This window comes from Trichosurus vulpecula, chromosome 7 (genome assembly GCF_011100635.1).
Source record: "Trichosurus vulpecula isolate mTriVul1 chromosome 7, mTriVul1.pri, whole genome shotgun sequence".
NCBI classification, from domain to species: domain Eukaryota; kingdom Metazoa; phylum Chordata; class Mammalia; order Diprotodontia; family Phalangeridae; genus Trichosurus; species Trichosurus vulpecula.
Window position 1 is genome coordinate 95,873,834 of NC_050579.1, and position 26,286 is coordinate 95,900,119.

Here is a 26,286-nt window from a genome sequence, read left to right on the forward strand (position 1 = left end):
AGGCATCTTCAGCCCTGTAGGGCTTAAACTTTACAACACAGTTTACTGCATTTCTTTTCCATGCAATCTCCTTCATGGCACCACTGCAGTAATCAAGTGGTTATAAATAAGAACAAGGACAGTACCGACCACTAATTAACATGACAGATCCACTCTGAAAAACAAGATGTCTGAAATCAGAGGGTTTGAGCAGAGACTCTTTCGTCACACTGAGTGTCTCTAAATGAATAAAACCAAGATGCAGTAAAAAAAAAATGGTGAGAATACCTAGATGCAACTGTCCTTTTCTGTTTTTCCAAAACGGGATCCACCCAGGCAACAAGGACTGACTGAGATGACATAACTCGAACATTTATATCTTCAGGTTCTTCTAGCTCATCCTCCTCTGAAATGACAAAACAAAGCAATTACGGAAGAATCTAGGCATTTTCTGAGAAATCACTATCGAATCCAGCCCATTGACTACTGTTGGGGAAAAGGCAGAAGGAAAAAAAGAAAGGAAGAGAAGAAGGAAGGAAGGAAGGGAGGGAGGGAGGGAGGGAAGGAGAGAAGGAGGGAGGAAGGAAGGGAGGAAAAAGTAAGAGTGATAGAAAGTGAGAAGGAAGAATGAAGGAGGAAAGAAAGAAAAAAGAAAGAAGAGAAAAGAAGGAAGAAAGAGAAAGAAAAAAGAGAAGGGAAGAAAGGAAGAAAGAAGGAAAGAGGAGAAGAAAGAGGAATAAAGGAAGGAAGAAAAGAAGGAAAGAAGGAGTCTCTCTTACATTTTAAGTGAGACTGAGTAAAGACTTAAGCAATTATCTGTGCAGTCAATAGAAAAAAATTAATCCAAAATAAATCTCCAGCCTAAAAGGCAGAGCATTTCACCTTACTTTCCTGGCCACTTAATAAAGAATAAATACCTCATAAAAGGTGCTTTATTCTGCTCAGGATGCTATTTAAAATTCAGTATTTTATCAATTTATAACACAATATTCTTAGCACTACTTTGGAGGTCAGGGCAGGGAAGAGTTATGAATTGGTTAAAATGGCATTAATCGATGACTTTGGCATGAAATGCTAATACTGGTTCAAACAACTAAAAGTATTGAGGCAGTGTAAGGGACAGATCTCTAGACTGAGTCAGGAAGACTGAAGTCTGAATGTTGCCTTTGGTCCTTATCAGCCATACAATCCTGGGCAAGTCATTTAACCCCTTCTGAGCCTCAGTTTTGCCTTTTGTAGAAGGGAGAAATATTAGAACCAACTTGATAGGGCTGTAGTGAGGATCAGATTAGATAATTTATGTAAAGCATTTCACAAATTTTAAAGCATAACATAAATGTCAGATATTATTATTGGTGTTACTCAATCTTAGATTAGACTGTGGGATGCCACGAGAGACTGAAATTACGTTTTTGTTATCGAGTCATTTTAAGTCATGTCCAACTCTTCGTGACCCCATTTGGGGTTTTATTGGCAAAGATACTAGAGTGGTTTGCCACTTCTCATTTGCCATTTCTTTCTCATTTTACAGATGAGGAAACCGAGGCAAACAAGATTAAGTGACTACCCCAGGGTCACACAGCTAGTAAGTGTCTGAGGTCACATTTGAACTCAGGTCTTCCTGACTCCAGACGTGGCGCTGTATCTACTGTGCCTCCTCACTGTCAATTTTCACACCCTTGAGTTAAAGGGAGGAAAATTATGGGAATATGTGACAGTCTTATTTTTTCCTTGAACAATAGCCCAGAAAAAGCACATATAATTTATTAGAGAGCATGGCATAGTGGGTAGAGAGCTGGCCTCTGATTTCAGGATGTCCTGGGTTCAAGTCCTGCCTCTGATACATGCTAGATAATGTGGCCATGGTCAACTCACTTAACATTTCAATGCCCCAAGCAGCTCTTTAACCCCATTAATTGCAAAATCATTGTTGACCTACATTGGTAGAGAGACTTCCCTCATCATGAGTTCCCTACATTGATGAAATCATGGGTTTGTGCCAAAAAAAAGAGGAACTAAAAATCAAAATATTTGTAAGTAAGGGAGGAGGACTGAGAGAAGAAAACTCTCCCAATATAAAGAATACGTGACACAGTGTTCAAATCTGGAGAGTCTGGGCTTGCCTGTGAATCAGTTATAATTTGCTTTTCTTAAAACATTTTACAATAATTTCGCAAAAGAATTTCAAACAAACACAGATGTGTATATATAGTCAAACACAGATACATTTACTGGCGGTGAGCCACTGCCTGAGTCATTAATTGCTTTGTGTACTTTACTATGCTAACAATTTTCTATATACAAAATGGGTGATCACTAGCATAAGACCAATATGAATTGGTCTTATCTCATGCAGTCACTCTCCAGACATTTATTCATCCATCCCTCATCTTGTTCAGAGTTGCTGTTACCAAGAGATGATTTCTGTGTAGATGGAATAAATGTTACATTGGACCTTATTTATTGTTTAATGACCCCTTCCCGTCTGAGGTAAGTGAGCTACATTTCAGGGATGAGGTACACCACCAAGACCAAGCCAACATATGACTAAAAGGGGGAAGAAACATTAATTTTTTAAAAGATGCTCAGGTTTCTCCAGAATATGGTTTTTATTTATTAGGATACAGCACTAAACCCATCACATGTGATGATGTGCAGGTTAGCCAAAAAGTATTTACAAAACTTACCTTCAGTTTTTCGCTTGGTCAAAGCAGCCCTATACACAGGCTGGCTCTGCCCCTGGGAGTTCATAGACTGCAAGGATACCACATACACCGACTCAGAGGCTACCAAGAAAACAAAAAGACATTTCTGCAACCCTTATCCCATCACAAATAGAAGGATTTGAAGGTAGGATGAAGCTCCGTTTCTATTTGTGTGAGAGGAAGCACCCTATAGTGGCTAAGAAAGCAAGCCTGGTTTCAAGTCCTGCCTATGGCATATTGTCTGTGTCACTTTGGGTAAGTCACTTAAGCACTCATGATTCAGGCAAATCTGAAAGAAGTTACAAGTTACAGAGAAGGTATAAATCTACACCGATAAAAGTTCTCCGCTCTAGAAGTTCCCTGTAGCAATGAAATCACAGATCCAGGCACTGTCCTCTTTATGTAGATGTTCCCACTTATAAATGCAATCCTTCTGACTCTCTTCCCTCTATTCATTCTAGGGTCAGATCATTATCTATCTTCATTGTGTGCCCAAGGTCTACGTAAGAACGAAACAACATGGTGAACTGCCAGTCCAACTACATATCGTGGTCAGATTTGAACATAAGGAAGAGTAATCTTGAAAAGGGGTAAAATACAAATTGAATAATGGAGAGACAGGGGCCTCAAGGACTAATTAGGAAGTAATGTGGGCTTATCCTAGTGTGAAGGTAGTAAGAATGATCAGAAAGGAATATATTGATAGATGTCACAGAGAAAGGTTTGACAAGACTAGACAAATGATTACTTGTGGGATGTGACGCCATTGTTTCAACAAGAGGGGTACAAGTGAATGATGGTACTTTTAACAGAGGAAAGTTAGAAGAAGCAGATTAGTGAAAATATGGTAAATTGTACTTTTGGGCACACTGACTCTAGGGTGCCAACAAGACATCCAGGTGGACAGTCTAGAAAACGGTCAGAAATGAGAGTCTGGAGCTCAGGGATGGCTGGGAATCATCTGCATACATATTATAGCTGAAGCCATGGAAGTAGATTAGGATGATAATAGGGGAGTGGCTAGAGAGACCACAGAAGAGAGCCATGGACAAACCTTAAGGGAAATCAATATTAAGGGATCAGGAAGAAATACCAGACAAGAAGAGAGAAGGAACGGTTCCAGAAAGAGGAAGAAAATCAAGAGAGTGTGACGTTCACAGAAACCAAAGAAGAGAACAACAAAAAGGAAAAAGATGGTTAACAGTGTCAAGTGTATCAGCATTTAGCACAGTGTTCGGCACATAGTAGGTGTTTACTAAATGTCTATGGATCACTGACTGAAATGCTATAAAGCAGAAGGATGAGAATAGAGAGAAGATCACTGAATCGGGGGGTAGGTCATTGGTGACCTTTGAGGAATAATTTTTCAATTTTCTAGTGCTGGGGCCAGAGAGTAGAAACAAGGGCCTATAAAATGAAGGAGTGGTAAGAATGTGAAAAGTTTGGTAGAGACTTGCCTTCTTGAGGATAAAATTAACTCCTTTTAAGAAAGCATCTTATGGTAGTGGTGGTTGCTATTTAAAAGAATATATATGCATATATTCCTTCTTTTAAATATATATGTTTGAAGCCATATATATATATATATATATATATATATATATATATATATATAGTATGTATATGAAACCAAAATGGTTTTCTTGGGTTTTTTTTGTTGTTATTGTTCTCAAAATGTGATATATATATATATATGTATATGTATATGTGTATATATATGTGTATATATACATATATATACATAGGGAAATGTGAACAAATACAGTCTGTGAAAAAATTAATTGGATGAGAAAAGATTTTATTCAGTATAATTTTTAACGTTTAAAAGCATCCTGAGTTATTCCCATGGCCGATTATTTTTTGAAGTAAACTAGTTCCCAAATAATAAAAGAAAGACCATCATATCATGATCAATTAGCATTGCAGCCATGCTGCAACTGGACTCACCTAGTTTTTTAATTTCATGTGCTCGTTCATCCCTTGTGAGAGGAACATAATTCATCTTCCTGCCACTTTCTCCATAGCCCAGTAGAAAACCTCGAGACCTACGTGGACTCTTCACACCTGATGCACGTGGTGCTTTCCAATGAACAGAGAGCTTGTCATCTGAAGACCGGACTCGAACTCGCAAAGGTTTGTTTGGCACTTCCTTTTCTTAAAAAAGAGACAGAACACAAAAACGTAGCATTTAGGTTTTGATAACACACAGGTATGGTGTCTCTGCAAGCTTAGTCACAAAATCTAGGAGCTGAGTTAGCAGATAAACTCAATGAAAACATCAAGGAAAAACATTTGACAAGAAGGATAAACGATACGCTCACTACATGTCAAACAGAATAAGCGAAAATTTCTGCTAGAATCCATGGGTATTTTTAAATGCTCTCTTTTATCTTTTTTTTCCTTCTGCACCCTCCCCATCCCCAAATTTAAGCCCAATGAGAACAATGGAGTATCATTTGAGAAGAGTTAAAGGTCAAAGCAGAAGTACAGTACAGACCTACCACATACTAGTACTATGCATTAGAAATCCAACCCTACACATAGAAAATAATGGGTTCTCTTGGCTTGTTATTATTTGGTTTGTGTTTTAATTATATTTGCCCACGTTCTTGAGTCTCTGACCTTCCAGGCAACACAACACAAATCCTTAACCATGCTGACCTTAACAAATCTTCACCTTTTTCTTTTTTTACTAAATAAATATTTCTTAAGATATTCCTTAAATTGTTTACATTTTCTGAGTGATTCATCCCTGAAGCTATAACTCAGTGCCTAAGTTCTTTTGGTTTCACGCTAAACAAAACTGTCAAATTGGTAACACGCCTGTAGCACAAATACATAACTTCTACCCCATTTGGGACATGTCCTTACTTTAAGGATGAGGTTATGAGGCAGGTATTTACAAGGGCATCCCTCCCTTTATTCCTCACATTCTTCCACCCCCTTGAGCTTTGCCTGATGTAATAAAATTGGAAAGTTTAGGAAAATGTAGCAGCATTTAGAGAAAAAAATGTGTAGTGGTAGATGGAGAGCCAGCTTCAAGGTCAGGAAGGCACGAGTTTGGGTCCCTCCCTTGACTGGCTTTACTACCCTGGGAAATTCTATCAGTTGAAGAGAAGGTATCAACCTGTATTGGTAGGGGGAGTTTCTTCAACCAAGAAGTCTCTATTCCACAGAAATCACAGGTCTAGCCCCTTTCTAATCAATTTACACGGAAGAATTGATTTAAATTTGAATAAAATGTCCCAAATGATTTCTTTTTCTGTAGAAATGCCATTATCATCCCTATTTTTTTATAGATGAGGAAACTGAGGCAAGAAAAAGGTTAAATGGTTTGCTCGGAATCAGGCAGCTAGTAACTGGCTGAAGCTAGATTTGAACTCAGGACATCCTCACTACAAGTCCAGTGCTGTAGCCACTGCTTCTCCAAGCTGCCTCGTTAGTGTTCTAGTCCTCTGACCAAATAGCCTCATTAGAATAAAAAAGCTGGTGGTATTCAGCCATAGTTTCCAGAACTAGCTCTGAAAAATGGTAAATCCAAAAAGTAATACTTTAAAAAATACAATTTCCAAAAGAAAGTAAATTTAGAAAGTACTCAGTATTCCAACTCATCAAAGATGCCAGTTGCACAGATGAATTTCCATATTGACAGTTCTTGTTTCATACTAATAATAAGCATTATGTATAAGCAGATGTTTTAGGCATTCAAAAAGGTCCAAGAAGAATTCAGCTGCCAAATTTAGTTGAGTTTCTGAACTCCTAGCTGGGTGACTTTGGCAGGAAGAAAACCTCCAATCAAGCAAAGCTTGACCTTGACAACAAGTGGCATTCCTTTCCATTGGAATTACTATTTAGAGGTTCTTGGGAGATAGAAGACAGAAGTAACAACACAGAACAGCCAGAAAGCCTGTTGTCTCTGTCTCTGTCTCTCTCTCTCTCTCTCTCTCTCTCTCTCTTTTCCTCTCCCCCCCTCCGTAAAACTAGTGTAGTCTGGACAAAGACCAGTTGACTTGTTCTCATTAAAATTGAGGGCCTTGACTAGATGGATTCTAAAAGGTTCCTCCCAGCTCTATATCCATGGGCCTGCATCATAGTATCATGTGAAATGAAAGTGGAATCTTGATGGAGAATTTTGTTTAATAATGGGAAGAATTTGGAGGATATTAACTACAACATAAAAAGTAACCACCTTTACTTTTCCAGGGACAGTTTGGTTGTCTGTTAAGAAAATCTATTGGATTTTGGGGAATCTGATACATACTTTATACTTAGATATTTATATGGGTATAAACCTATTTCACAAGTACCCTTTAGGGAAGATGGCTAGAAAGCAATTCATGTAAAAAAGAAGTAGGGAGTTTAATGAACTACAGGATCAATGTGAGTCAACAGTGTGACATGGTAGCTAAAAAAAGCCAATGTCAATAGAAATATCGCATCCACCATGAGTTAGGCAATAGTCCTACATAGTCCTGAACCATATAGACAGCATCTGAAGCAATGGGTACAATGGAAAGAATGCTGGCCTCAGAATCAGGAAGATCAGAGTTCAAATCCCATCTCTTACACTTATTGTGTGACCATGGACTTAACCTCTCTGGACCTCCTGGTTTCTGAGGTCCCTTTTTCCTCTTGTTCTATGATCTGATGCACTATGTTGTATTCAATTGTGAGAGCCACAATTGAGGAGGAATACCAACAATCACAAAACATGATATATGTAGATCACCTTAAAAGAACCAGAGATATTTGGTCTACCAACTTGGGCACTGATAGGAGTAGGTATTGGACATGTGACTTCACTGGTCTATGGACTTCCCAAATAAGGAAATTCCCTTGACTGATACAGGTCACCATCTTCTCTGCAACACTGTTTTTGTGTCTTAGGATGCTGCCTAGAGCAGTGAGAAATAAATGACACAAAGCCAGCATGCATTAGAGGCAGAATTCGAACCTAGGTCTTCCTGACTCTGAAGCCAGATCTCTAGCCACTACATTACCCAATCACACAAGACAACCACATTACCACATTAAAACCACATTAGTGCCTTTCTTAATTGCAATAGCAATATCCCAAATATCCAGCCTACCCTGGACATATTTAAGAGAACTATTCACCTCCTATGCTGCAGATAGATACCAAGACTCTTTTAATTCAACCTAAAATCACATTAGCTTTTTGGGATGTCATGTCACCCTGTTGACTCATAATGACATTGAGATTGCCATCTTGTAAAACCCCCAAATATTTATTAGATGAAATGCTTACAAGATTGGTTTCTTTGAACCCATGTGTACAACAGATAGGGTGCTCCCTGGGTCTACCATACCATAATTTCCTGCATGTCAGAGATCAAGGATGTTTTGATCATCTCTGAATCTGCTTGCACAGAATAAGCATTCAATAAATATTTTTGAGTAAATGGATGATTCAATACATCCAACCACATAAAAGCAGAATAGCTTCTTTCCAGGATACTGGCCTTTAACTGTCCTCTCTAATAAGGGGGTTACTATTATTCAATCCATTCAATAGGTCATTGATTTTTTTTTAAAATCTACTTAAATGAAATTTTTAGCAACTTAACAACTAACTACCGCATTTCCAGTCTTTGTATTTTAAATATCAAACTGCATTTTGTTGTTTTAAAATTCTTCCCAAATCTTTTAAATTATTTTCTTTTAGAGGTTTCTAAGTTACATAAAACTTCAAACACCTTTTATGATTTACCTTTTAATCATTTTTTAAACCATATGGACACTGAAGGAAACTTTATCCACATGTTTCAAATTTGTTCACAGTTAAAACATTTAAGTGTTTTCTCTAAGTACTATTTAATATCCCCACAAAAACTCCTATATCTTTCTAATAAATCTCTAAGTCTTTTATCTTGAAAACAGGAACTCACAATTGCCAAGAGTAATCAAACTCAAATCCACAAGTGCTGAGTGCATTTTCACTTCACAAAACAGACTTTTCTCCATCTTTTACAATGCAACACAATCAGATCAAGTGAGTTTTATTCAGAGCCAGATTTACAAGAGCGATCCTAAGGTCACCATATAGTGTCCATTGAGCAAGCCAACTAGGTGAAACCTTTTCCAGATAGTCATCAGTCATTAAAAAAGAAGTCAAATGGAATTAGAACACTACTTCTTAACATTTTGTACCAGATCAGACAAGCAAATTTCAGGATATTCTGAGGTTTTAGAAATCAGGATAACAATAGCTGGCATGTATGTAGCATTCTAAGATTTGCAAAGAGTTTCATACAGATTATCACCTTTGATCACAACAATCCTGTGAGGTAGGTACCGTTATTATCTTCATTTTAAGAAAAGAAAACCAAGGCTCAGAAAGGTTACATGATATGCCCGGAGTTGTACATTTATAGATAAATCATACTATAAAGTATAGGTGTCACTGCCTACACAATCTCCCCACATTCTAGTGCCTCTCCCCCCAGTGTTATATTTACTTTGTATCTGGCATTTACTTGTATTTGTGTGTTTTTTTCTTCTAGATAGAATGTAAGTTTCTGCAGGAAAAGGACTGTCTCTTTTCTGTCTTTTTGTTCCTGAGACAGCCAATAGACCCTTAATAAATGCTTGGTGATTGCTGTTGTTGTTGGGTCATTTTTCAGTCATGTCGAACTCTTTATGACCCCATTTGGGGTTTTCTTGGCAAGGATGCTGGGATTACTCGCCATTTCCTTCTTTGGCTCATTTTAGTGATGAGGAAACTGAGGCAAACAGGGGTAAGTGACTTGCCTAGAGTCACACAGCTAGGAAGTGTCTGATTACTTGATTAAAAAAAATTATGATGGTCATTAGGGTGAATATGTTGATTAAAAGTGAAAATGTTTACAAATATGGCATTGTTTCCACTGTGAATTGAAAATTAATAATTCATCATCACCAACGGATATCTACTGAGCACCTATTATATGTAGAGCAATATACTTTGTATACATAAATGAGTTCACAAAGGTTTTCAATCTGTCCATTGGATGCCCCTGTCCTTCATCAAAGTTCCCAGAACTTTGTTAGTAAGTAGTAAGTAGAGAGGAAATTCAGTCACTTGCCCTATAGCTTCAGCCCTCAGCAACATATTTCCCTGGCATGGCACCATTTTCTGCTGCCACAGGGTGGCCTGACCTGCTATATGTGACCAAAGTTCCAAAGAGACATGGCTGGAGAGCCCAACTGTCCCTAGAGCTCACTATATCCTAGAAAAAACTAGAAGTTACGTTTTCATTGGCTTTCTTCATCTATTTCCTATACCACGGACCTCCCCTAATCCTCCACCTTCCATGACAGACCCATGCAAATAAAGATATTAATGTACATTTATGTGTGGTTAAGTGTGAAAAGGATGAAGGGAGGAGAACTGGGAAAGAGAAGGAAGGGAAGAGTAAAAAGGAAAGAAGAGGTCTGTGAGAGGGACTTTGCTGTCATCAGAGCCTACACCCCCAGAAGTTTCAGGAAAGCCACTCTTATAACCCTCATTTGCCACATGGCTTTGATGAAATTAAAAGTAGCTCTTTCCCCCTTACCAAAAGACCAAAGATACCTGATAAATATATAATGACCTAGAACAAAATTTCTGGAAGGAAGAAGAAATCATTTGAATCTGCTCCCTCACACCAGCTGGGGCACTATAAACATGGCAGCCCAAGCTTGTCATCAGTCCAATTCTTATTCATCCCTATGGAGAGCCTTCACATCCTTTTGAACTAATCCCACTACTTTAGTCAATTTGTGTTTTTCTTACTCTATATTGAATCGAAATCTATTTAGCACCAAGAGTTCTCAGATCCTGAAGAATTTATGGAACACATTGGATGTAGTCCACATTCTTTGATGTTAGAAGACCAGGGTTCCACTCCCACTTCTTCCAGTGATACCTGTATGATCTTACAAGTCTCTTAATATCTCTGGGTCTGTTTTCTTACCTATTAAATGCACATACTTATTCATGATTTGATATTTTTAAAGCTGATGCAAAATTAGTCTGCAGTAAGAGAAGTATGCTGTCTAGAACAAAGGTGAAGGGGGAAGTCCCATTGTTTTCTGCCCTGATCAGACCACATATAGAGTACTGGATTCAGTTCTAGGTGCCACATTTTAGAAAAGATATTGACAAATGACTGCTGGTCAGAAGAGGAAGACCAAAGACGACACCATAAGACTTTTTAATAGCTTACCAGTCACATTCATCTCACAAGTTGTGTGCTTATGCCTTGCCTCTACCCCAATCCATGTATCATAAATCAATCAACAAACAAATTAAGCACCCAGTAGACTGAAACCCCTAAAAGGTCTCCAGTAGAAGGGGTAAATGCAGACATTGGAAAGTGTTCCATGTATTTGAAGTCCTAGTAAAATATAGTCTGCCTCGCTATGAGGAGGTAACACAATTTTAACCATTGACAATGCCTGTGTCTTTTATCTAACTAAATATAAAGATCATGAGTCGCTCACATATCCACAAATAAAATCTAATAAAAACAGAAAGCAAGGGTAAAAAACCCTAAGAAATAAGGGTTTTTCTTAGACGTCCTTTTTGAATTCTGTTAGTCCTTGCATAAGAAGACATGCTAATCCCCATAGTTCCAATTTAGAAGTGCCACTGCTGATTTTCCCCTTCTCCCAAATGTTAAAACCCTCAAACAGTCTCCAGACAGAAAGCTTTTGGCCTCCAACAATGGATGACCTAGTCAAAGGTATCAGGTTTTATTAAACTCCTGTATGTCTCATTGTGGCATGAAGTTGAAGTCAGCTATACGCCATTTTATTTGATGGCCACACAAGCAGAGATGATGAATCTGGTTCAGAGGAAGTTCCTTCATTTCTTAGTTACACCATTCCACAGAGAGGCCTCTCACCCACTTGGGAGAGGCATGCTAATTACTGGCTGAAGTAAGCATGTAGATTGGCATCAGAAAAAGAGGAATCTTTCACAATTGCCTACCCTCTGGGAATTCACAAAAAGCAAAACCTGTAGTCATGTACATATATGTAAATGAATAATATAACAAACTGCTGTGATGAAATACCACAAAATGTTGGTTTAAACCCTGCTGTAGGAGAGAGCCGCTAAATGTTTCCTTTTCCAGGCAACTCAGTCATTTCTGAATCCTTTCCATATGGCTTTTCTGTGAAGTCTAAAAGCTACATTTCTAAGCCCACTGCTACAATACAGAGATATTGAATTAAATATGGACAAGCTTTCAAAGAAACCTTAACAGCTTATGCATGTATTATCCACAGGAACAGACTTCATAATTCTCCAAGGCCTATTCTATCAAAATTGACTAGGAGTTTCCGAAATTCATATTCAGATAAGTAGATCTAGCCTTCTCAGGAAACACAAAGAATAAGAAATAGAGGGATAAGAAAAAAATTTTTTCCACATTACAAATTGTTAAAAATCATCCCTAAGAAAAATCATAGGGTTTCGAGGTAAAAGAGACCTTAAAATTCAGCTAGACTAACTCCCACATTTTACTAAGGGGGAAATTGTAACCCAGAGAATTTAAATGACTAAGTCAATGCCACTCAAAAATTAAATAGCAGAGCTTAGATTTGAACCTATTTCCTCTAGCCATTGGCACATTATTCTTTTCTTAGTTCCATATGTATCATTCATAAGGAAAAGTATAATAATTTCAAATAGAATAGAAGAAAGATAGAAAGTTGGGGTTGGAAAATACTTTAGAAAGTGAGCAGAAACAGGAGGAAAAAATTTAAAGTGACCACAGTGCTATAAAGGAAAAAGAATTTGGAAAAACTAAAGAATACTGATCAACGCTGTCACCAATCATAGCTCCAGAAGACTGATGATGAACCTATGCTTCCCTTCATTTCTTGGCACAGAGAGGGTTGACAAGAGGTTCAGAATGAGATAGATAAACTCAGACCTGGCCAATGTATGAATTTGCTTTGGCTGCTTATACATATTTGTTACAAGGGAAAACGTTTATTTTGGTTGGGGGTAGAGGGAAAGTGGAGAAGAGGGCAGTGGGTGGATAATAAAGAAAAAATATATAAGAATGTGTCCATGAAGCATCAAAATATAGAGAAGAAAATAGAAAGAAATTCACAAGGGGATACAGAAAAGCAAGGCGGGTTTGATAGGACTGTGTTAAATTTAATTTTCTAGAAATGAGCACAACAAACTGTATATAAGTTGTTTCAGATACAATCTTTTAATGTTTTTTTGTATAGTGAAATAGTCTTCTTTAAAATGTTTAAATACTTTGGCAGTCATCTAGTCCAATTCTTTCATCTTATAGGTGAATGAACTAAAACGCAAACACCGTGTCTTGCCCAAGCCCAAGTAGCTGGCAAGTTAGCAGCAAAGCCAGGCTTGGAGCCTGGGTGTAGTGACTGCCAGTAGAACTCTCTCTCTCCAATGCAATGTGTTGTCTGCTTCTAGTCCTTCAGATACATATATAGAGCGAAAATGAATATTAATGGAATACATCAGCTATGCCCTTCCTCAGAACCAGAAAAAACAATCTACATAATAACTAAAAAGTATAAAAAGAAAAAACAGCAGCAAAACAGAATAATAATTCTGTGAAATTATAATGACTAAGTTTGGCCCAGAAAAAGAGATATGGGGGGGGGGGATCTAAGGGATCTAAGAAGAGTCTAATTACATTTATGTTAGGCAGTATTTTCACCTAGTTAAATTAGCAAGCTGAAGTAACTTGACTTAAGACCACACGGCTAATAAGTTTTCTGATCCATACATTTTCCCAATTTATTTTAATGCCAAATAGGTCTGGACCGCTGTATATAGGGTCAGTTTGATGTGTTGGTTAGTTTAGCTGAAATGCTTTTTGTTTTTCTCTTTTTTAATCATTCTCATAGGGATTGCTTTCTAGGAAAGGAAAGAGAGGGATATATTGAGAAATGATGACGTAATGACAAAAGGTACCAATTAAATAAGTCTAATTTTTTTAATGCTCATCCTCCTCTAAATTACTACATTGACGCCTCATTGTGGTTCGGAGGTGACTGTGGCCAAAGGCACAGATCTGGTACTGACTAGATTATAGGTCTGTTTTTTGGGAACCAGCCTGGCTAATTCAGAGAGGCCTGAGTCTGGAAAGGACAGGTAGGTGGTACACTGGTAGAGTGCCAGGCCTGGAGTCAGGAGAACCTGAGTTCAAATCTGGCCTTAGACACTTAACTAGCTGTGTGACCCTGGGCAAGCTAGGTGGCATAATGAGTAGAGCACTGGTCTTGGAGTTAGGAGGACCTGAGTTCAAATCCAACCTCAGACACGTGACACGCTTACTAGCTGTGTGACCTTGGGCAAGTCACTTAACCCCAATTGCCCTGCCTTCCCCCCTCCAAAAACAAAAAACAAAAAAAACTCCACAAATATAAGTGCATAAGTTATTGAGTAAATACTCATGGAGAACAGTGCTCAGTATACTACATAGTTCAATGAAATATTTGTGGAAAGAACAAAAATATTTTAGTGGGAGAGTCCATTTCTTGTCTTTCCACAGGTATTTCCTATGAAAGGTGAGCCAGCTAAAAAGCAGTGATAGTTTGGTGAACCTCTGGCTTCTCCTATTTCTTTCTGTCCTTTCTTTTCCACTACAGCAATAATGAATTTCAGCAACGCTAAAGAGCTTTGAAGGCTGGAAAATGATACCTTTCTAAACTGATTATGCTTTAGATTTAATTCATAAAATGTATTTCACAGGCTGCACTTTTGCCCTACTAAGAAACTAGGTCACCTGATAGAGAAACAGTTCATCTCCGAGCAGGATTTTGTGCTTTTAACTGTCCATGTGAAAGCATCATGCCCCTAGTGTATTTTCCTCCCACTGTGATGTTACAAATTCTCAAATTACATTTTAGTAACTTTGTAATGTAGGACCTAGTGAAAAGCACTTTAAAAAGTCTAAAACGCCCATACACAAGATATAGTAAGAATTGTAAATATTTCTCTTCCCTGTCACAAAAAAAGAAGAGAAAGACTTGTCTTACCCTCACCCCGTGACTACCAAGAGAAGACGTCCTGGGGATTTGGAATAATGCTAGCTTATAGTGTCAAATACACAAACCTGAGGGACTACTTAGTGGGCTGAGGCTAGGCGAGGATTTGAGAGCCCCACAGAGGTCTTAGGTTTGTGAGAGATGTTCGTATGAGCTGTAGGCACAATGCCCAAGTACTGGAGGTGAGGAGAGGACATTAGACAATTGAATTCATCCTTACTCAAGCTGGTATCAAAGAGAGAGTCGCATTTGGAATGTGAGAAGGGCCATGTGTTTCTGATCATTGGACAAACTTTAGTCAGGCCAAAAGTTGTCAGAAAATGCAGAAATGCAGTTCCAGTCCCTTGTTTGGCACTATATTATAATTGGATACAAAGAAAACAAGCATCTTGAGCTAGGACAATGGTGCTCTGAGGAAATCCTTTCAGCGAAGGGATGGTTCTCTGAGAGATGCCTTCTGGTAAAAGAATATTGATAGGTGAGAGCTGCAGAAGTGGGCAATGTAGAGGGTGCTTATAAAGAGCTACAGGTGGAATCAATCAGTCAATATTTATTAAGCACCTACTATGTGCCAGGCACTGTGCTAAATGCTGGAATGATGATGAACTTTTGGCTGAGAGTTGTAGAAAAGGGTATTGGACACCTGATGCAAAAAACTACAGGCAAAACAACAGAATTGTGACAAGAGTCCGTGATGTTGTTGTTGTTCAGTCATGTCCAACTCTCCATGATCCCATTTGGGGTTTTCCTGTCAAAGATACTGGAGTGGTTTGCTATTTCCCTCTCCAGCTCATCTGACAAAGGAGGAAACTGAGTCACACAGCTAGTAAATGTCTGAGGCCAGATGTGAATTCAGGGAGAGGATACTCAACTCTAGAGCTGGAACTCAATTCACTATATGAGGTACAACCAAAGGTACCACTTGCAGGAGGGTTTGAAGAATTTCAATAGGACATGTAACAAGAGTTCACACTAGAAGAAACATGTACTGGGGACCTGCCCAGATCATAAGTACGATTAAATCACTGAAGTTATATGATCTCCTGAGGAAAGGTCACCCATCGACATATGATTTTTGATGACAGTTGTTTTCTTCCTACTATAAATAAAACTTTTCCTCTTTTTTGAACCTGATGAGCCAGGTAATTGCAAGGGGAGTTAGTGACAATATACTTAGTGGGTGACAGATAGTGAAGTTCCCAAATTATCCAAAGGAAGAGAAGCTAGAGAAATGAGAAATTCCCCAAAGTACGAAAGAGTTCTTCAGTTCCTATGAGAATCTTTAAGAGTTAGACAAGAGAAAGCATCACTGTTATTATACAATGTTGGTGGTGTTCTTCCTTGACAATCTTGAACTCAAGTTGAACAGTACCCAAGAAATAAGACCCATGAGAGTAAATCCCTATCAGTGGAATCTTCAAGAATGACCTAACAAAGCCATAAACAGTGACTGTTAATGAATTAAGCTGTAAATATTTGTTAAGGCATGTATGGATTTTAGCTAGCATTATTTAGGTAAGACAGAGTAAATTATAAAGGCAAATTCTAGGCTATAAAAAGGGAGATATTTTCCTACTTTCTTAATTTACATTGTTATATGGAAAGGAATTAAAATTCAAGAAATAAGAGAAATCAATTGACTTAAACCAGTTGGTTTACAAGCTTATTACCTCATTCAGAAAATATTCCTATATATATATATATATATATATATATATATATATATATATATATATACACATACAGGTACACATGAACTCATATATGAACATTGACATTCACATGGGCATATAATGTGTGTATTTATTATACAGTATGTCATATTGGATAGGGGTTAGTCTTCAATTTGGGAAAACCGGAGTTCAGGTCCACTCTCTGATATATACTGGCTCTGTGCCCACTGAAGAAGCCATTTAACCTTTCTACATCCCCAGGAAACACCCTAATTCTCTAAGTCATAGGAACTGTGGATCTGCATCAGTGGAGGGGGTTTCCATACTCTACAAAGGTGAAATGACAACTCCAAATCACTCATATATGTCTATGTATGTGTGTTGGGCAGCTAGGTGGTGCAGTGGATAGCACACTGGGCTTGTAATCAGGAAGACTCATCTTCTAGAGTTCAGATCCAGCCTCAGACACTTGCTAGTCATGTGACCCTGGGAATGTCACTTAATCTTTCTTGCCTCAGTTTTCTCATTGTAAAATGAGCTAAAGAAGGAAATGGCAAACTATTCCAGTATCTTTGCTAAGAGAACCCCCAAAATGGGGTCACAAAGAGTCAGAAGTGACTGAAATGACTAAACAATAAGTCATTGTGGACAAAATAAATATCAGACTGTAGTTTTAACACAATTATCCAAAAAGAAGGAAACATGATATACAAACCAAAATACACAGTAAAATTCCATCATACCTACATTTGACTTACGTAAATTCATCTATAGGTACTGGACAAAGAGAGGAAAGGAGAAAGAAAAATGATACATAAATAATGTAAGCACTTAGCTGGCTGTTCTTCCTATTGCCATTCTACTCGATATATGTCCAAGAGTCAGTCAGACGTGAAGATGTAGACTGGCCCCCAAGCTTGCTGCTGTCTCTTTCCTAGCATATTTTACCTCACTTGGGGCAAGGGAAGAAACTGGGGAATGGAGTGGTAGGAGACTGAGGCTCAGCAGTGACTTCCACCAAAGCTGGGTCTCCAGCCCAACCCAATTATAGGCAAATCAAATTCAGATCAAACCTGTGGAGTTGGCTTTCCTACAGTGTTTCAAGATGCCAGAGGCTTCTCATCTTAGAAACCTACTCCAGAAAGGGGGCAATTTTGACTTCACGGGGGTTAAAGGATTTTCACCTTGCTATCTGACTTTAGAATCCACCTCCAGATAAGATGAGATTCTACTGTAGTCAAAAGGAATCCTCAGGTAATCCTGCCACTAAATTAAGCATTAATCCAACCTTTAGTTCGGAGGAAAGTGTTCATTTTACAATTTGAGACACATTGAAGCCTTGAAGAATTATGAGAACAAAGAAATATTTAACAGGATAAAATGCCCTACAATCCAGAGCTGCCCCAGAAGCTTAGAGTTCAGCCATTTTACAGAAGAGGAGTACTCTGACTGAGGTCAAGAGGTGAAGTATGTCGTCCAATGTCACATAGCTACTAAGCAGAAGGCCTGGGGTTAGAACCCAAGGATCTGATTTCTAGTTTAGGTACTTTTTATGCCATCATAACACAAAATATTCCTTATTCCAGTAAAGGTATGCAAAAAAGCTAGAAAAAGAAGGAAAATAAGTTTATAGAGCAATCAAATATGGTATTTTAAGATATCAGTGGAGTTATTAAATGAAGGAAGGTGGTCAGCTGGTCTTATAGACCTTTATAGACCTTCCTGTCCTTTACTTAGGACAGGAAAAAAAAAGAGAAAGTGAGACTTAAGTTGAAGTTAAAGCAGGAGTTCTTAACCTGGGGTCCATGAACTTGTAGGTCTTTAAAAACATTTTGATGACAGTATTTAGATATGATTAGTTTCATTTGTAATCCTATGTATTTCATTTTATGCACTTAAAACATTATTCTGAGAAGGGGTCTATTTGTTTCATCAGACTGCCAAAAGTGTAGATGACATGAAAAAAGGCTAAGAACCGCTGAAGTAGAAGAATTTGGATTAAAAATGAAGATATTCTAAGTGTTGTGAGACACTATGATGAAATGATATAGAATCTTTAATGTGAGATTTATTTCAGAATATGGTACTGAGTGAATGCAATCTTACTTGAGGTTATAGAAAACATGACCTTTTGGAGGCCTTTTCTAATGCATTGCTTTTATAATTTTTTATTATCTAATTTAACAGACTACATTCCTCAGTAAGTTTGGGGTTTTCTTGCTTTGCTTGGTCTTGTTTTTGACATTTGATAAACGGTCACTTCTCAAAAAGGTGCCAGGCTTCTCCCACAAAACGAAACCACAACCACATCCCTCCTTTTATACTAGAATGTCATAATTTGCTTCTTCAAAGAAAAGCCAACTAAAGGAGGTATATGTATACTTATAGAGATTATTAAATCTGGAAAGAACCTTGCATATCATATAATTCCACCTCCTCATTTTGCTGATAAAAAAACTAAGGACCAGAGACTTACCGCCATATTCATATAGCTGGTCAGTGGTAGAACCACATTTCTTGGCTCTAAATCCAGAGCTGGAGATTCTGGTTCTCTCTCTACCTCCACTACTAACTCTCAAGCATTCTGGTGCAATGCATCTCATTCTCCTACTGCATGCCATGAAATGATTCCCAGTTGTATGCTGCTATACCATTAGCCTTCCCCTATGACCCCAGAACTCTGGAAGTCCCAGACTCTCCCCCAGCCCTGAGTAACTAAAACCTGTAAGATTCTACCATCAGTTCTGCCTCCATTTCCCACAGCTGGTATACTTGAAATGACTCTTGGGGGCATGCCTCTAAGACTAGCCCATTGGCTACAGGCTTTCTACCACATAATGTGGCAAAAAAAAAAAAAAGAAATTATACTTCTTCACTGGAAAATGTACAGAGAGAATTTTTGTACTTTTAGTTGGGATAGATCTGTAATTATAACCCAAACAAGTCCTGAATTGCTTGGTATAGTTCTTGAGAATTGATAAGGAAGACACTTATGGGCCAATTTGGCCCTAGAGCAGAAGCGTTGGCCCAACGTACAATGTAATTGGGGGATATTTAGCAAAATAAATAAAAATACAATGAAACATAGATGTTAACATGTGGTTTCTAAATCAACATGTGCCTACAGAGATCCTTATGTATGGTTTGGTGTCCCTGATTCTATTTGAGTTGGACCATTGCCCTAGAGGGTTTCAGCTTTTAAACTTCTCCTAGTCTTTCGATGTCCTGTTTAGTGAAGGCCTTTCTTATGAACCACTCTATATGTAGGCTGGCTCCAGTAATGCTTCACTCTACACCCAAGCCATCTTCTCTCAATCCAGCCTACTGTTGCAGGCATACCCTCCATCCAGCTCCAGAATTATAAATTAATCAATACTGCCATCGTTACTGGACAGGGCACTATACTTCTCTCTGCATCCTCTCACCATCCCTGTGACTTTCCAAACCAAAACACTCCCCTCTGACACCACTCCTCTGTATATATTATCTCCCGTTTTTAGAATAATAGCTCCTAGAGCTTATAAGTGTCTGAGGCAAGATTTGAACTCAGCTCTTCCAGACCCAAAGTCTAACACTCTGTCCACTCTATCACCTAGCTGGGCAGAGGCTGCCTCACTTTTATATTTGCATGCACAGTGCTCTACACAGAGGAAGCACTTAATAAATGCTTTTTCCATCACTACCACTTCTAGAATAGTAAGGGAATGTTTCCCCCTTGGTTTCAGACAAAACAGAAGGAGAAATATGGCATATTCAAAGAACTAGAGCCAAGAACATCGGGCACGGTACCAGTTGCCAACAATAATGTCTGATTTATGAGACAGGATTCCTAATAAATCTCTCAATATAGATATTTGGCATCCAAAATGCCTTAAGAAAATGGACAGAATTCACATACCTTAAAACAGCTGACAAGATGCTAGCACAGCATATTTTCTAAGTCCCATAAAGAAAGGTTTAGGTGAAAATGATCACTGTGACAATTCTGAATAAATTATCCCAACAACAAAATGTCCTATTCATACATTGGCTAGAGAGGCACTATCTTCCTATTGGTACATTCTGGACACACTAGACTTGGGTCTAAGGTCTATGTATATAAAGGCCTTATACTATGTGTTGCAAATGTTTTTAACTTGCATACTCTTGTCAGTTTACTTAAGGAAAGAAAGAAAAAAAAGCTCTAAAAATGGCAAGCAAAAATGTTATCTTCCGTAGTTGGGTACTCCCAAATATGCTCTGTCCTACTAAAGCATCAAAAGGATATAGACTGGTTTACACAAAGTAAACCCAGGACCTCCACACTTCTGGGGCAACTTGGTGGCACCAACCCGGGAGTTAGGAGGACCTGCATTCAAATCCAGTCTCACACACTTAGCTGTGTGACCCTAGGAAAGTCACTTTAACCCTGTTTACCTCAGTTTCTTCATCTGTAAAATGAGATAGAGAAGGAAATGGCAAACCACTCCAGTATCTTTACCAAAAATTGAGTTACAGAGTCAGGCATGACTAAATATGACTTAACAACAAAACACACTAAGTGAAAGCAAGACTAAGAAGTGATTGTCATTCAACAAATTTGTGTATCTACTTTGTGGCACATGTTAAAACTTGGATAAGTACTGTAAGGAATACAAAAAAAATGATGAAAAAACCAGACCCTACTCTCAAGGAGCTCACAATCTAGCCAGGATGACATGACTGTCAGATCCTTGAAGGTTCCCAGAATTTCTGCAACCCAAGCTCACTCAGCAAGATGGCAATCATATTAGCTGTTCTAAAGAATGCATAAGGAATTAATTGTCTTAGAAAAACAAGAAAATTGCTTTTCTAAAAATAATTTCCCCCAGAGAGCTCTATGAGAAGAAAAATACAAGTAAATCTGAAACCTAAAAGAAAAACATAAAATCCAAACAGCAAGCAAGCAAGGCCAGATATGTACATAGTTTTGGTCTCTCTTTTATTAATTGCCTTAAAGTCTCCTCACCACAATGACAACCACTTCCACCGTACCTGAAACTTGCCTTATCTTACCAGGACCCAGGCCTCTCTGCCTCTTCTTACCATGTCTTCACCATGCTCCTTCATGGGTACCCTTGTACCTCACCCTTTTCCAGAACCCCTTTATGAGTTATATTTCCCAATTCAAATGTAAATTCCTGGAGGGTATCCTTGCCCCATCCTTTTGCCAACACCCCTTTCCCCATTCCAACTGTAAGCTCCTCAAGAACAGGGACTCCCTTGTTTGCTTGTATTTAAATCCCTGCTGCTTAGCACAATGCCTGACACAAAGTACTTAATAAACACTTTATTGAACTACCTCTTAATTCTAAAGGTAGGTACAATTTGTTTCTATTCTCTTACTTAAGAGAATAATTCTCTTTAAGTTCTCTAGGACCTAGACCTGAATTCCTTAAATAGCAGCATGCAACATTCCAATGGACTACACTATCTCCAACTTCTTTACATTTATGAAGTCTTTGACCCTGTGTAGCCCTGTACCTCACTTCTCCTTGGTTTCTAAATGACTCCCTTTTCTATTCCATTTCTGTCTTCATTTCCCCTTCTTCTTCACCCTTCTTCTCAGCATTAGGGCCTCATTCTGAATGGCCTAAAAGACATTTCCTCTTGGATATTCTGCTGTTATCAGAAACTCAAAATGTTTAAAACAGGATTTATTCCCATTGACTCCAAACTAGCTTCCTTTCAAAATTTCCTTCTTTCTGCTCATTCCCTTTTTGTTCAGAAAAGGCTTTGAAAACTACTCAGAAAGGCAAAACCTAAGGCAAAAAGAAAATGTTATTGATTTTTTTACATACTCACCTTCTCTTCACAATGTCACATTGAGTTTATTAAGAAATATAGTACCCAAGACTAAAATGCAGCCCTCCACAGGATTCCCTTCAGGATGCTATCCAACCACATTCTGAAAAAAAAACCCTGCAAGTACTTTGTACTGTTCTTATGCTATCATTAAAAGAAACTCAAGAAACACAACAGAAATCTCAGCATTTCTCCCTACAGGGAAAAATAAGAACTTCGCCAGCAGACATTGACAAGCAATGAGCAAATATGGAGTGGAGATGGAAGGGGCGTTCTCCAAAATACCCTCTTAAAAAAGGCAGTCTCGAGGCAATGGATTTGCTTTCTAAAGCCATTACCCCTGGATGCCACTTACTTATTTACACCACTTACTGGCCTGAGGAGTAAATACGTTCTAGCTGTGTCCGAAGAACCATCTCAACCTTCATATTTGAGTAACACAAGTCAATGGTTACCAGAATTTTGGAACAAACATAGAGACTCGGACATTTCCACACAGAAGAACACGAAAGAACAATCACAGATTGACAACATTTGCTGCAGTTTGGTACATCAGGCGCAAAAACAGATTAAAAAAATGTGCTGCACGTGTGTTAGTTTAGCGATGGGAACTAAATGAAATGTTTGTAAGAGGATGTGTGTGACGGGAAGCACAATCCTCTTGGTAGATTGTGCTTCAGTGGAGACATGAACCAAATGAGCAAATAGTACCTGTCACGGTCTCATTAAGTGGTTCTGGACCCTTAATGGCAAAACCATCAATCTTGATCCATTCACCTCCTAAATTAGGAAAATGCAACTTGAAAATTAGGGAGAAAAAAAGGAAACTTGGTTTTTCCACATTTCACTCCCTCCTTAATGTATGTTTAGATTATATTGTTGGGAAATGGATTGCAAAGGATGGGTCTAGGAAACCTGAGAGCTGCTATACTGAAATATATACATTTCATGACAGTCAGCAATGAAAAGGAAGCAGGGGCTGGTGGGCAGAGAGCTGATCTCAAAGGCAATATTCAAATCTTGCCTCTGCCACCTCTGGCTGTAGGACCCTGAGCAAGTCACATATCCTCCGAGTGCTCTAGGCAACTCTCTGAGACTCTAAGGTTCAGAGAAGAAATCAACCTGCATTAGTAGTGGGAATTTCCTTGCATGAAAGCTCCCCAAACCAATGAAATAATGGCTTCATTTCTTATATAACTCAGCTATATAGTTTATTTTAATATACACTCATTTTAATACATTCATAACAATATACACTCACTTAATATATAGTATGTGCAAGTTAAAGGGAAGAAAAAAAGCAAAGTCAGCTCTCTATTTCAAATATTCTAAGGAAAGATGAGTGTCTATAATATGGTTCTCAACCTCTAAGTTTATTTCTGACTTGTTTAAACCCTCCTAAATAAATTCAGCCTTTGCTATGACCCTAAGGAAGTAGGGAAGGCTGATTGCCACTTTCAATCCAGGTGACCCAAGACAACCTCCAATTCTGGTAAGACTTACCAAGTGGGCTTTCAGCTCTGTACACTGGGCGACTCACTCCGTTGTAGTTCTCTGAAGTAACCAGCACAAAGTACACTACCCCAGGCTCTGAAACATATGGTTTATATCAAGCCACTGTTTCACATCTCCAGGAGCAACACAGTTGGATTTTCTAACCATTTAGTTTAAAGGTTATAATAAAACTTGAAAAACTGAATTAAATGATGAGTCTAACCACAGCTTTCTTGTATATTATCATTTTAAATTGAGATCACCTACTTTGTTCTAAACAAAAGGAAAGTGCACCTGACTCCATGCTCTCAAAAATAAATTACTTTATGCTAAAATATATACACATTGCCATAAATCTGTATCTATATGACAGAGAACATTAGCAGCTTCTTCATGTAAATTCAAAAATTAAAGAAAAGAAATCTGCGAAATGGAAAAAGTCTCTCCATTGAATTTTCAGGGTCAAAAATTCCAACACAGAAGCTCCGAAAGAAAATTTTCACAAGATTTTAGTAAAATATCCAACTAGTACAGGTAGGTAAACTTGAAATGCATCTCTAAGGATTACAAGTATGTGCAACATTCCTCACAGTACTGGAATTAACACAGAACTCTATTGCAAAGGAAATGTTCTCTTTAACAATGTTTGCCCACTCTCTCTTGAAAATGTCAACAAAAAGGTGACAAAATAATGTGCAATATTTAGGAAGTGCTTATATTGAGAAACTCGGTTCCATTTATTTGGCTCGAGTGTACTGGAAAAGGTTAGATGGTACGGCTTATTTGTCCATTTTTGGCTGAGTCCCAAGATATTTTAGCATTAGCAAAGGACCTGAAGGTACCCTTAAGAGTACAATATTCACAAAGCATGTCTCCACTGGACTTCCAATTTCAAAAAACAAGGGCCTGGTAGCATTATTTTTCCATTCTGATGAATCAGTGCATTTTCTAAATAAAGGTACAAATCACAGGCTTGAAGAAGAGATGAAAGTTTGGAGTTTTGTTTTGTTTTGTTTTGTTCGAGAAGTAGATTTAGCTCTGTCAAAAGAAACAATAACCATTCTCTCTATGTGGGGAGCATTTCCTCTGAGAATACTTTTAGTTGACAAGTCAGGGACACAGCAACAGCAAATGCAGTAGATATCATTGGTGATGTTTAGTGTTTCCAGGGTTGGTATTATTTCTGATTCGCTAGGGTAGAGCCCAGTGGCATTTGGGGTTTGGCACAATTTCTCAGACTAATTTGCAAACGCTTTTCCTTCAGACAAAACACAAAAACATGCTTTGTCAAGCACTTTCTCTCCTCACTCTTTAAATTTATTTGTATTTCAAAGAAAATTTAATCCACATGTTTCTGATTGACTTACACTTAACTCATCAGAAAATTGCTTGGTAAGAACCATTTGTTGCTTAAAAAACTCTGGAGTCTCTTTATACATGCTTAAAAGCATTTCCTTCTCTAAAGCATTTTTGGGAGCTGTCCATGAAACTCAAAATCCCAAAAGGTCCAGTTCCATTCTGAACCTAGAAATCTCATGGTTTGAGCAAGTTTGAAATTTAAGAAGATATATAAGTCTTGCTTTACTTACAAGGTTTATCCATTTCTCTACACCTAGAAAAGATAACTATGGCCAAGCAACAGCCAAAGTTGGATTTCTCAAAATAATCTCAAACCACAATTCTGGGAAAGGAGAATTGCTTTTATGTTCTAAAACACTCCAAATAAAGTGGATGGTCAAGAGATGAATGACTGCCTTGCCCTTTTTACCTACTGTTAGTCTAGTAGTGTTTTCAATTCAAAATTCCAGGGCTCCTTGAGCCAAGATCTTAATGCCAGCATTTTCTTATGGGAAAGAACTGGGGGAAAAGAGTATCCACAAATGGCCACAGAAGTGAGACAAAATGGATACTTTAGGGGGGAAATACTACTCAGGCTCTGTAATGGTTGAATTTCATTTAATTCAAAGTTATAAAGCTTTCAGCCAAACAGGGGTCATATGCTAAAGAAGATACTTGTTGGAAGAGATGTATATACTCAAGGTAAGCCCTTCATAGAACCTCAGTATAACCAATGTTTGAAATAAGTACCAGAGTAAAATGAAGGGAATTGCATTGCTAGTTGGAATTAGGAAGAGAACAACTTAATGCCTTTTACCTTTCCATTGCCCGGAGGCAAGATAGAGAATTTGATTAAACACTAGACATGGAGCCAGTGGCTGAATTTTGGCTCTAGCCTCTCATGGTCATGAAGCCTATGACAAGTGTCTTAACCTCTCTGAGCCTCAGTTTCCTCAGTTGTAAAGTGGGGATGTGATACTTCTATTAATTACCTAGCATGAATGTATGTGTGTATGTAAATAGATATGTGTGTATGGAATTGTTATTATTTCAGATCTCCTGCTTCATTATCCCATGAATAAATTTCCCAAAACTTGATGATGGGACAAATAAGGTGAATCATAGAGAAAGCTTAAGAGCCAAAGGAAGACGGTAACTCAACTGAAGGAGAACTTCAAAGGAAAGGGTAGAAGGGGAAAAAGAAAACCTAGGGCAAGAACAAAGAACTTGACTCCTGGCACATGTTGTTG

At 38.1% G+C, this 26,286-nt stretch overlaps 1 protein-coding gene across 1 annotated transcript in view; it reads right to left on the minus strand.

Annotated features, from left to right (window-relative positions):
* Positions 1–26,286, minus strand: part of FNDC1 (fibronectin type III domain containing 1) — a 104,862-nt gene that overhangs the window by 49,820 nt on the left and 28,756 nt on the right. The window contains exons 3-7 of the mRNA XM_036768219.1: positions 23,708–23,794; positions 22,916–22,984; positions 4,632–4,838; positions 2,667–2,765; positions 268–385 (exon numbers count right to left, since the gene is read on the minus strand). Coding sequence (XP_036624114.1) covers positions 268–385; positions 2,667–2,765; positions 4,632–4,838; positions 22,916–22,984; positions 23,708–23,794 — 580 coding nt within the window. The remainder of the gene's footprint in view (positions 1–267; positions 386–2,666; positions 2,766–4,631; positions 4,839–22,915; positions 22,985–23,707; positions 23,795–26,286) is intronic.